Source organism: Helobdella robusta (genome assembly GCF_000326865.2).
Source record: "Helobdella robusta unplaced genomic scaffold HELROscaffold_25, whole genome shotgun sequence".
Taxonomy (NCBI): domain Eukaryota; kingdom Metazoa; phylum Annelida; class Clitellata; order Rhynchobdellida; family Glossiphoniidae; genus Helobdella; species Helobdella robusta.
In genome coordinates, this window is record NW_008704310.1 from 392,669 (window position 1) to 406,461 (window position 13,793).

The window sequence follows — 13,793 nt, forward strand, 5'->3', positions numbered from 1 at the left end:
TAAATTAAATTGTTAAAAACATTTACAATGAGTTATTCAAAGTGATAATAAAAAAAACAAAAAGTTTTCTATTTTTTACTGAAAATATTAAATTACAACTTGATAGTTTTTTGGAACACATCTTATAAAAACCAAACTAAAAACTAATTGACAAATCTTTTTGAATCAAATGTTTTCTGTTTACTGGACTGGACTAACTTAAACGGCTGAACAATTTAAACACAGGAGTGAAAGATACACAGAAAATATGGAAGAACGGAAAAGGAATAAAAAAGGTTAAATATTTATTTAAAGCACGTCTTTCGAAATGAAGAAATTGTATTTTTCTCTGAAACAAAATTATCAGCTGGTCGATCGAAATGTGACTGATGCAATAACGAGAACGGTGAGGGTCGTTGAAATTTACATGGCTGTTGACTACACTGAGGTTTGCTAAATTTACCACTATATATTAAATAAAAATATTATTAATTTTTTCGCTTAAACAACATTTTTTAAAATACGAAATATAAGAATCTGATGGCCTAGGGGTTAGGGTCGACTGGAGCTGTTTCGCATTGATCGGGTTCGAATATGAAAAAAATATCCCCGGCTACAACATGCTTTCTGTGTGACGACTCACTTAGCACACGCATCCATTTATATACGTTGTTTTTATGTTACTAATTTTAATGAACCTAGGATGACCTTTAAATTTTTAAAGTTTACAAATTTTGTTTCGATATTAAAGATGTTGTTTAGATGCGAATGCCAAACGCTTAAAACTCAGATGAATGAAAATAGTGAAAACGAATCTAATTTGTTACATCATAAACAGTTCATTCAAACCACATTCACCATTTAAATGTTTTCAAGTACAGAGAATCTGGAAATAATATTGATAACGTGACTAATCGCGTACTTGGGTTGTTGAACATTGCCAGTCTGGTTCGTCCATTTTTCATTCAATAGAATTCAATTCACACGTGTAACTGAACATAATCTGCTTGATGTTCAATTTTTTTTTACGAACTTACATCTGAGTAATACATATTTAAAATCTGCCTTCTAAAATTATTAATTTATAATTTAACTTTTAAATAAATAAATAAATAAACGAATATAATTTTTTGAAATTAGTAATTGTCTTCTAAAAAAGAACTTGACATATTGTTATTTGATAGAGCTACCAGAAGATGGATATTTATATTACCGCCGTTGGAATGGAAATTTGGACCTCTGATAAGATCCCTCGGTCACCTGATATCTCAGGTCGTGATTTTCTTAAAATGTGGAATGACTACAAAGTCGAAAACATGATAGATGTTGTTCCAGCACACGATGCTGCTATACTAATTATGTTAGTTTTTCAGCATTGTGCCATAGTCCATAGGGTAATCGTTAACATTTACCTCCAGAAACCAACATCTTGAAGAAGGCCTCTTGACCGGTGTAGCAAATTTAGACTCAATGTGTTCATCGAAATCTTCCTTGTTTGTCTCTGTAAGATATTTTGTCATTTAAATAATTTGCTAAATAAATAAATGGAATTGGCATAAAAGCTTTTATTTTTTTATAAAAAATTCTATAAAAAATAAACATTCCATAAAAACTTTTTGATTTCATAGAATCGCACCGGATAACATTTTTTAATGAGACACTTCTTTAAAACTGTTAGCACTATTTTTTAATCGGACGAATGAAATATCCGGACAGTACATCCATGAATTGGCATATACGGCCACCACCTACACGCACGAGTTGGCTCACATCTTCGGTCTGATCCACAACGAAGATGTACCCGGCTGCAACTGCCCCACAGAAGCTTGCATAATGAACGCTTTTGGGTCGGCTTTTGTTCTCAGTTATCATCGATGTTTTTAAAAGTGCAAATTATTATTGTTATTATTATGATAATTATAATTATAATAATAATTATTATTATTAGAACGTTTATAGAGCGCCAATTAAATCAATATCACATTTATATTAAATTCACGATCACAAAAATAACAGCAATAAATCAATAAATCCACAGAAACAGAAATCATCAACAATTATCGAACCTGATACCTTGTACCTTTATATCTCTTACCTATCAATAAGTGACTTCTCAGAAAAAATATAATAAACCAATTATAGGTGCTAATAAGCTTATAAATTAACTGATTTGAAACACTTATTCAAATGAAAAATTGGAAATAAAAGTCATTGCTAAATTTTCTCAAATGTGTTGACAAATTTTGAATAAATTGTTTGATCTTTTCAGTTTGATACAGAATGTTCTTCGAGATTATTTATTATTATGCATTGTTTTAAAGTATTTTATCATTCCAACTTTTAATTTACACACTTCATGGATTGTCAAAGTTATAAGTATATTTTTGACTGGTCTAAAGATTCGCCATAGACAAAATGTTTTTAAAAACTTTTATTTAAAAAAAACCGACAAGTTTGTGTTTCAACTTAAAAATACAATGTAAATAATGGAACGCATGGACAAGATTTTCATACAAACCCATAAGACAAGATGATAAAGAACCTAGCTGGTCTTCTTGCGCCACGGACAAGTTCAAAGAAGTCTACAACCTTCATTACTGCCTCTTTTCAAAAGGTGCCACATTTCAATACTTCGACGCTGGATGTGGGAATGGTTTGCCGGACGTTGGAGAGGATTGTGATTGCGGACAGTTTCCTGAAGACGTAAACAATTTTTATTAAAATAATTTTAAATATCATTTTATAAAATCATCTTACAACTTCCGTATTTGTGTAATAAAATAACATATTTTCAATATTTTGAAAAGTTCAAGGTTATTTTCTTATCTCACTCAGTATTGAAAGAAAAATATAACTAAGCACCTCGAAACTTATTTAATAAAATTTTTTAGTAGAAGTGAAAGTTATGTAGCCTCTTAAGTTGTCGAATATTATATTTTATGATTACACATCTCAGAGGTGTGAAATAATTTGTTAAAATAATTAAAAATAATCAAAACTCATGATGTGCCGGTTGAATTTTTATAACAGATCTGCTCAAGAAAGTGTTGTAACGTAAAAACATGCAAGTTCGAAGCTGGGTCTGCCTGCGCTATTGGGTTGTGTTGCGATTTTTCAAGCTGCCAAGTAAACGCTTTACTGATTTTTGTTTACTTTTTCAAACAGCGTTTTAAATTTATCCTAATTTATATATTTCTAAACCCAAGTTATTTTATATGGTGGTCACAAAAAATGAAAAAAAATTAAATTTTTAAGCTTAAATCGGCTGGGACCGTGTGTAGATCAAAAACGAATGATGATTGTGACTTGGATGACAAATGTGACGGAACTTCTACCTCGTGCAAGAATATCGTTAAATCCACTGGTCGCATGTGTGAAGTGAGTTGTTAATCTGGTTATTCTGCTGGCATTTCTTGTATTTTGATTTTTGTGAATTAATAAGAAAAATTTTTCAACTTTTTCAACTACAAATTGGGCATTGTATTGTTTTCAACTGACTTGTACTAGTTTAATTTCAAACTTAAATTTTTTACATCTGAGCAATATAAAACAAGAAATTGGTTTTTGCAATAAACAAAATAAAGTATTTCATTCAAATAAGTAGCCCATCACATCTATCTTGAGCATCACTGCAATTTTGCGAAGTAATTTTGCTAAATCGGCATTTAAAACCTGACAGGGACAAAACTTCTGCTACAGAGGAAATTGTTATTCAAGGGACAAACAATGTGCCGAATTTTGGAAGGACTCTTCTGTCAAATCAGGGTCGAGCAGTTGTTACGATTTAAACATGCAGTCACACGCGTGTTATCACTGCGATTATGACGACAAGTCTAAAAACATCTGGCCGTGCAGTCAAAAGTTTGTAATGTATTTTTTTATATATTCATTAATTTGATGATACTGGCATTTAGTATATATATATATATATATATATATATATATATATATATATATATATATATATATATGAACATACAGATACATTTACCTATATATATATATATATATATATATATATATATAAGAACATGCAGATACATGTACCTATGCATGTATATATATATATATGTATAGATATAACATGAGTATATATATATATTTATATATATATATATAATTATATTTATATAACATAACATCTTCATAAATATTAAATGAATAAATAAATAGCTTGCTTGAGTTCTTCATCGTCGTTCATTCTATGCTTGTTATTTTGGCCGAGATTATCTGCTGTCTGATTATAATTATAATGTAAATAAAATGCTCTCTAATATTGTAACATCTAATTTTAAACATGGGACTAAGACGGTGGCCTTTTAGCGGTTGCGGTGCGGATGCGAATAATGAGCAGTGCAGATGCAGGCTGTTGCGGTTTGAAAAATCTTTTCTGCTTGAGGCTCTAATGTATACTGTGTCTCTACTTTGTTGATTTTTTGTTCTTTAAAGGTGAATACTTAACGATCAAATATAATTCTAAATGTAATTGTTAGAAAATATGGGTTGACGTTGATTTTTTTCACGCTCTTGTATGTTTTAACTCAAAAGGTTTCATAGGAACCTTTTTTTTATGGTCGTCTATTACGCTGAAACGTCTATCTGACGGTCATATTTATAAAAAACTACAGAGCAAAATTTCTAATTTGCTGAACACGGACCAAATTATTCTTGTATTAAATTTAATCAGTGATGTAGCTTAACCGCAAAGAAATTTGTAGTTAAGCAGTTTTATAGCTGGATGGAAGTTTCACAAAAATTAATTAAAGCTTTTCCGAACAGCAGCATACTTCTGGCTATAAGGTACCCATAGAAAAATGAAAATGTGGCCTTGGGACCACATTTTTTCAATGAACCATAAAATTTGTAATGATTAAAGGTATGGAATAATACCTAGGAAATAATTAATATCTTGGAGAATCAATTTTACTATCAAAAAATTAAACAGTGATAAATATTGCGGAAGACTGTTGTGCGATTTGGGCAGCGAGGACTTGTTGGACAAAAAAAAGCCATACACATTTATGAGCCTGGATTGTGTCTGTTCCGGCTACCACTTCCGTAAGGGAAACAAGCACATTTCCTACACACGAGATGGCACAAAATGCAGTAGAGCCTCGGTTATAACTCAACTCATTTTTATACATAGTTTTCTGTATTGTTTTTTATTTAGAAATTTTTTAAAGTTTAAAATTTATTACATTTTTAATTATTTTATAACAACTGATATTTATTTGACTTTTTTTTTATGGTCACATTGCCCTCTTATCGTTATAGTTATGTTTCGAAAGGCAGTGTTTGAGCAGAACAAAATTTATTGATGGAAGTCATGGAAGGGACGATGATTATGATGAACGCAGCAACTTCCAATCTATCGAACTCAATGCGATCATTCATTTCGTTCTCTACTGTCGTTTTTTGTTAATTTTTTCGTAACCTTATTTGGCACAACTTTACTTGAATATAAATGTTGCGGTTACAGTAAAATTTTAGAAATATCCACATAAGTGTCAGTGTCTACAAATTTTCTTGATACAAACTCTACTTCTGTAATAGAAGAAAATATCATGAAAAAATTTGAGATAGAATTAGAGTTAGAGCAGATATTTAACGTGGTGGAATATTCACTAATAGAAAGTTACGTTGGTAGGAATATTTAAAATACAAAGTCTGAATAACTTTAGTTATGAACTTTTGAAATAATACAAAAAATAAAAATAATTTGAGAAAAATTTGATAATGAAAAAGTTTGTTTTGTTTTTTTTAATTTAAATAATAGATTATTTTAAAAAAAGAATAAATTAGTTCTTTAAAAATTATTTAATTTCTAGTCTAGATTAAGATAATTGAAATGAGTCCCGATTTTGATTAATCATAATTTTAATAAATAATAAAATTAAATAAATATAAATTCATTGTGAATAAAAATCTTAATTAGAAATTGAGAAACTAAAATTAAAATGCTAACTTTAGAAACACATTTTTTGCCAAAAGAAATAAAAATAAGTACAACAAGTCTTAGTCTAACAAAGACCGATAAAATTGGTATTACCCGAAATCTTAATTTAGCAATAAGTAATGCAATAAAAGTAATGGTTTATTTTCAAACTTTACATGTCAATCAGATAGCTAAATTTGTAAAATATATTGATATAATTTCTTTAATTTCTTTAGCAAGTTTCAAAATATTTTTAGAATTTACAAACTAAATTTTTATTTATTTTTTTTAATTTTCAACAAACCAGACATAAATGCATTTTAATTTATAATTATAACATTTACCGTTAAATATTACTGAGAAAATGTTTGATGAGATTTTCTAATTTCAAAACATTCGAATTGTTATCCACATTTTGACGTTAATTCAATGAAGTTTTTTTTAATGTAAACAATAACAAACATGTTTGAAACTGAGTTACTAATTTTGATATTGTTTACAAGTGAGCGACAAATTGATTTTTTAAATGTTATTTGAATAAATTTGTCAGATTTAAAATTTTTAAGCAATCAAAACTGTATATAAGTTGAAAAATATAAAAATTCTTAATTACCAGCAGAACATGCCTTTCAAGACCAGTTTAACTTATTATATTACGATGAGGCGAACGAACAAATCAGCCCGAAAGATCTTCATAAAAATGTTATTCTTATATTCAATCATATTTTATTTTGGATTTTATTTTTTTACTTATTTCAAAAAAGATTTTAACTAAAATTGAATAAAATTAATTGTCTTATTATATTTTATAAAAATTTCAAAAAATAAAAGAATCAACTTGATCATGACAAGATTGTATTTCTTAAATTTATTTTTTAAATTTGTTGTAACCATTACGATATAGCGCTAAATTATTTTTGGTATGACTGTGCCGCATGTCCCAAAGCATCTGCTGTTCTGAAAAATTTACCCCCGGGTATGATAAAAATATTCTATTTCATATCATCCGGGCCGGATTTACATGTGTGTAAGCCCTGAGACAATGTAGGAAAAGTGAAGATTCTTCCAATTCTAAATCCGACCCTGCATGTTACTTTATTGTGGACAATTTTTGAAAGAGTTTTTATGTTCTATATTGTTGGACTGCAAATATATTCAATGTTTGCCATTTTTCAGAAAAAATAATTTACATCTAATTATTTTCAAATTAATCAGGAACTTATATTCTTGAAAACCAAGTTTATGAGAAATAAAACTTTGCAGTTTGAGATGTTTTTGAATTTGAACAGGTTCTAGTTTTTTTTATTTTCTGTTCGAATAGACTAAAGCTGGTTATAATTTAATTTAATTTTCTCTATAAAGGGTTATAACAGCACAGAATTTCACTCTGTATGTGGTTGGGGCAGACAACCGACGAAGGCGAGTTAATAAGAAGGTTATTGCCGCCAGTAAAAATTATTTAATATGACACATGTCACACCGTGTAAAAATAATTAGATTAAATTTGTTTTGGTGTGGTCTGTAACAGAGAAATTTAATAGAGAAGCTGATAATTATTAGAAAGAAGACGTGCTTGTTTTTTTTTAAATCAACGGCAATAGAATATTTTAAGCATTCAATAACTGCAAAAACTATTTTAAAATATTTTCAGAGAACAAATTGCTACTATGAAGGAAATATTGACGGGATAAATTCTCAAACAGCCACTGTTTCATTGTGCTTTGAAATAAGGTTGGAACATGTTTACAGAATTTTCTTCTTGGACTACATGTGAATTTTTGAATATTTTCTTAATAAAGAGGTTTTTATCAAAAAAATGACGAAGTTTTCGAAGTGAAGCCTCAGCATCCTGGATCGTATGATGACGTCATTGTAGAAAAAGCAAAGATCGCAAACGGAACTTTTTGCGGTGAATTTATTAAATTCTTGCATGAGTGCTAATAAATACGATGTTTAATTTTATTTAATTTTTAAAGACTTAAAATTTGTTGATGTTTATGAGTGAGAAGTTGAATAAATTTACATTAGCAAACTCGGTGTACTTGGTGCCTGGTCTTTTCTGGTTTCACGTTTTATTACGTAATCACTGAACAGTGATTGTAACAAAAAAATCTCAATTTTTCTAAAATTAGGCATACCTATAGTTTATTTTTAAAAAAATGGAACATGCCGGCTTAAATCGCAAACTCAAGTTTAACTAGATTAAAAATAGTTCACTCAGCGATTCATGGATCTTCAACAATTCATGGAAAATACTTCACTCACTCATTTATGGAGCTTCGACAAAAAATTTATCTACACGTGAAATTGGTTATAAAAAAAACTAACGATCCATCAGATATTATTAGAATGCAATTAATACAACGAGGTCAGAAAGAAACTCTCTTGCTAGATTATTGTTTATCAATAAAAATCTAGAAAATGTGATTCATTTTTGTGGAGATTGATAGGATTTAAATTTTCAGAAGATAGAACCAAACTACAAGAAAAAATCATTATGTTGATGACTAAGGGGTATAACAATATCCTCATTGCGTTTAGTGAAATGCCGTTAAGCTGTTTCATTCAATGTCGATTCACCTGGAAATACTTGAAATAATTAAAAGTAAAAACACAAATGACATTTTCCAGCAAAATTTTATAGTTTTAGTAACAAAAATAAAAATCATCAAACAAATTAATGTTGCATCACAGGTCTGACCAACATATCCAACGGTTATGACAAAAAGTTCGTGGATAGAAAACAGGTAGATCAATGTCCCATTTTTAAATTACAAATCCATCAATTTCATTGTTTTCACGTCAGATTGCAAAAAGATATTTGCCGAAAGAAAAACACGACCAAAAAATAAGAATCGTCAAAATCTTTGTCTTTGTGGATTACAGCATAGTTAATTAACTTTTTTTATTGTTTTATGTTTTGCAGTTCTGAAATATGAACGACTGCGCAAACCTCTGCACCACCAAGTCTATGCTATGAACACCGTATCATACGCGTATGGAGTGGAATGATAATAATTCAGTTTCGGCCAGAAGCATTCGAACCAGACCACGGCGTAGTAGTGAGAGACGTCTTTTCTACCATCTGAGCTAAAACGTCTAGCAATAACCCTCAATAACTCAAAAACAAGTAGACAAAGCATCTACATTCAAACTTTACAGTTCAAACACCTCAGATGTTATTGTAACAAACTCAGATGAATCACCATTTCAAGGCCGCTGAAATTTATTGAAACTAACATACCGTTCATCCCAATCGACATTATCATATATGCACTGGAAAAAATTTGTCAACATCATTTTTTTCGACTTGCATTACAAATATTCATAAAACTTTTCTTAATGATTTAAACTTTGCCATGATATTTGTTTCGATGGGAATAACTTTTGAGAATGACGTTTTCTTTAGTTCCTAAGTTTCGGTAATAGGACAACCAGTGAAGTGATGCTGGTTCTCAGTGGGGCCAGTGTGGTGAGTTTCTGTTTTGTTACTCACTTTCGCTTACATTATTCACATTTAAATTATTTACAAATAAGTATATAATTTTTATTTTGATAAGTTTTGACCTGTTTCTTAATCATACCATTTACACAAATTTTAAATCATTTATTCAGTAGGCATTTGAGTTGAGATCATTTGATTAAAAAACATAAATAGAAACACGAAATTTGCTAAATAAAGAATACATAAATTTGCTGAATAAGGAATTACCAAATTGTAATTCTATATATGTTTCAACAGTACTATCAAAAGATTGACATTTACATTGCCGTGGTTGCTATGATCATCTGGGAGGCTCCACTGTTGAATTTTTACAAGAATGATGACAGCGTAGAATTTTTCGATCTCTGGTACGCGTACCACAAGAAATATTTAATTGACGAGATTCCGATCTCTGATACATCTTTGCTGATTTTGTTTGTATATGTTGTCATGAATAGGAGAGATGACAAATTTGACACTTGAAATGAATTATTTCAGGGACAAAGTTTTTCCCGACGGTTCAATGGGACTCTCTTTATTCAAGTCCATGTGTTCGCCTGATTCCACCTTCTGGGTCTCACACACAGTATTAAACTTTTTTTTTATTTTCAGTTTATTTTGGACTTTATAAGACGAGAAAATTTAATTATTACGTTTCTTGCCACAGAACGTTCGGATCTTATTTAAACCAATGGTTTTATAGGTTGTTATAAGTTTTAAATATATTAAAATATTCCACTGTTTACCGCATTATTTATATAAATAATAATTCATTAAATATCTTCCAGCCGACATCTGACGTTTCTTACACCTCGAAGATTGTCGCTCACGAGTTGGCCCACGTGTTTGGAGTGGTTGCAGACTACAGCGGTTGTGTCTGTCCGTCTGAACCCTGCTTGATGGCCAAATATTTGAAGTTCGAAATTTCTAATGCTTCAATGATAATTTCATAAAATGAGCTTTGATGTTTAATGGAATTTCAGCATTATCAAGTTTGCAGCGTGTCTTAAAGTTATACCGTACATAATATGTGTGTGTAGTTAAATTTATGAACTCAGTCCAGAAGAAAAGTGGAGTGCTAGCTGGTCCAGCTGTTCTTTGAAAGCGTTCGACGAAACTTTCAACTTGCATTCCTGCCTCTTCTCCGGAGTACCGATGATAAATTCCATGTACGGCAGGTGTGGCAATGGCTGGGTGGATGTCGGAGAAGATTGTGACTGTGGTGCCTTTCCAAAAGATGTAAAACATTTTCTACATGTATGAATGAAATCGCGCTAAACTTTGCACTGCGTTAGTCTCTCACAAATTGAGCGCATCATCCGCAGTGATGACGCTTTTGAAAACCATATCACAAAAATTTAATAAAAGTAAAAAACAGAAAATGTAGTCGACAAACAATTTTTAACCAGAAATGTTTTCATCTGTTTCCTGGCAGTTTTGTAAAGCCATATAAAAAAAACTAACAAACATAATCTCATGTATTCTATTGCACCATTAATGAAGCTGACATTTACTGCACGGCCTTTGTCGCAAAAAGCAAAAAGGGTCAGCGAATGTTAAATTGTTAACACGATGAGAGATGATGATTTTGGATTATATACACACACGTATGTATAGATTTGTTCAACGAAGTGCTGTGACATGGCGGCATGCAGGTTCACATCTGGCTCCAAATGTGCCACGGGGTTATGCTGCGATCTAAATAATTGCAAGGTATGTTTTAAAATTCATTCATCTGGAAATATTAAAATAATTCATTTTTTCAGTATAATTATTTACCTTTTTTTTAAATTGATATTTAAAAAGTAACAGTAATGTTTAAAAAAGGCTATAGATCTTCAACACGCTCCTAAAATACATTCTAAACGACGCATCGCACACGAGGCAAGAAGCCTTTTGTCGTATTCGAAGCCAGTAAAGGCTTGCCCTGCAATACAGGACCAGGCGCCTTTAACCACTAGGCTATCCTGAGTCTGTCCGTTGAATTAATTGATCGTGTTAGAAATATAAAGATATCAAAAAATAAATATAAAATATTTGAAAATGAAAAAAATATAACTTTAAAATAATGAAGATCAGAAAAGCTGGGACCCTCTGCAGGCCATCTAGTGATGAATGCGACATAGAAGATCTCTGTGGCGGTCGGTCGAATCTGTGCGCCGACCTCGTAAAAACCGATGGCACAATGTGTTACGTGAGATTTGTGTATCTGCAATTTTGCATACATCCACACACACACATACACATTCACACAGACAGATACACACACACACACCACACACACAAACAGACAGATACACACACTCTCACACAAACACAAACTATTTCTGTTTACAAACTGTGATTTGATTCCTTTTGGAGATGCTAAATTTTGTTTCTCTAATTTATTGTCATTGGGAATGTGCGCATGAAGATAATTTGGGTTATGAATGTAGGTGGGTAGTTTGAAAAGTATGTGTTAAATGGGCATTATTGTATTAATGTACTTGAATGGGTGAACATGCACATAAACTTTGATGAAAATGTTTGATTGATGGTGATGGTGGTCTTACATAGGGTTTACATAAATTAATTCTTTTCTTTTTCAATTTTTTTTTTCTGAAAAGTTATTTGTTTTGCTTGATTGTTTTTTTTATAACTTGTCAATGTTACGTTATAGTATTTTATCTTTCGCTGTTTATTTCTTTAATGTTGCTTATCGACGAGTGTCTATGATTTATTTAAAATAAATTAAAAAAAATAAATACGGAAGTACATTGAAAAACAAAAATACAGAACAACAACTACTGCATAAGAGGTCAGTGCCTATCTAGAACGAGACAGTGCTCTGAATTTTGGAACGATCCAAGCAGCAAATCGGCCAGTGGAGCTTGTCACTTGCAAAACGCTAATCTGGTCAACGAGTGTTTCAATTGCGACTACGACGCAGTTCATGAAAGAATTCTTCCTTGCACCATTCCGTTTGTCAATTTTCGCTTCCAAATTTACATAATAGCCTTAGTTTTTTTATCAGGCAAAAAAAGTTAAATTCAGAAAGAAAGTCTTCTTTTGTAACGAAAATTTAAAAAATAAATTGAAAAAATAATTAAACTGTTGTAAGCTATATATTATTGAACAACTACAAAATGTAGACTAATTTGGTTTTAGCAACATTGACTTTTGTTACACTTTTCAAAATCTAATTGACCTTCAATGTTTGAGAAAACGATTCAATTTATTTATCTGAAGAAATCTATTTTGTGGAAGACTGCTATGCTATGTGCAGGACCCATACGCTCTTGGGAAACATCCCTATATAAAGATCAACAGGGAGTGCGTCTGCCCCAACTACCACATGAGGCTGGGAAGCAATCATACTTCCTATGTGAAAGATGGCACCAAATGCAAATACAATTCGGTTATATCAAAATTCATTCGGTTAAATAAAACTCATTCATTGATTCGTCTTTATTTTATAGTTTTGTTCAGCGAGCCAATACTTTGTTTTATCATTCATTTTTAAGTTTAAATATCTTGAATTCTAACTACGGATTATAAATATATTTCCCCAGTTTTAAACATAAACCAACAGATTCAATCATTCAACTATTTGTTTTACTGTTTATCATGCGATTACTCACAGCGAATCTTCGTGTATGTGGTGCTTATTTTTATCTCAAAAATTTTCTGAACATGCGTTTTGCCATCATTTTGCCAGAACCAACATTTTGCAAAATGATTGAAATCTCTGGTCAAGGGTCGGGTCCAACAGCATTACATACGTCATACGCAAAGATTTGCTGTCTATTGATTATTAAATTGCATTTATTACATCATGTTTTATTAAATATACATTTTTGTTGATGCAAGCTCTGCTTAAGAAGAGAGTGTTTGAAGAGGGACGTCTTTTTGGCACGGTGGAACGAACTGAACGATGCTATTTCACGCACGAACAGCAATTGTTTCCTTACTGCATTTGTATTTTTTTATTACCGTATAATAATTTATTAATCAAGCCCATTAGGAGAATATTTTTCAGTGGAAGTGATTTTAAACCTATGAAAAATTAAAAAAAAAACTGTGTAATATTTGTTATTATTTCGAAACTCTATACCATCAACTTATAACATAAAACCTTAACTTATAAAAAAAGTTATATATACACGCATATATATAACTAAAAGTCATTATAACATTTATTAATTTACTCAAAAGACTTATCACCATTTTTAACAAAACAGTTCAATTTTTAAACTGTTATAGTTAATTTTTCGTAAAAGTTATCCTTTTGTTGTTCCATCCGGTAGAAAAGAGTGAAAAACAACAAATCTTGTGTTTTTAATAGCACGCGCTGACCACGTGTGGAACACGAAGAACAAATGATTTCCGCTTTGGAAATGAACGTTAAAAAACGAG

General features: G+C 30.7%; 1 protein-coding gene across 1 annotated transcript; it reads left to right on the forward strand.

Annotated features, from left to right (window-relative positions):
• Positions 1–10,577: 10,577 nt before the first annotated feature.
• Positions 10,578–11,589, forward strand: HELRODRAFT_137616 (hypothetical protein; the record flags this gene model as incomplete). The annotated part of the gene is made up of 3 exons (XM_009019564.1): positions 10,578–10,637; positions 11,016–11,111; positions 11,473–11,589. Coding segments are annotated over 3 exons (273 nt in total), but the record flags the coding sequence as incomplete, so codon positions are not given.
• Between the last annotated feature and the right edge of the window lie 2,204 nt (positions 11,590–13,793).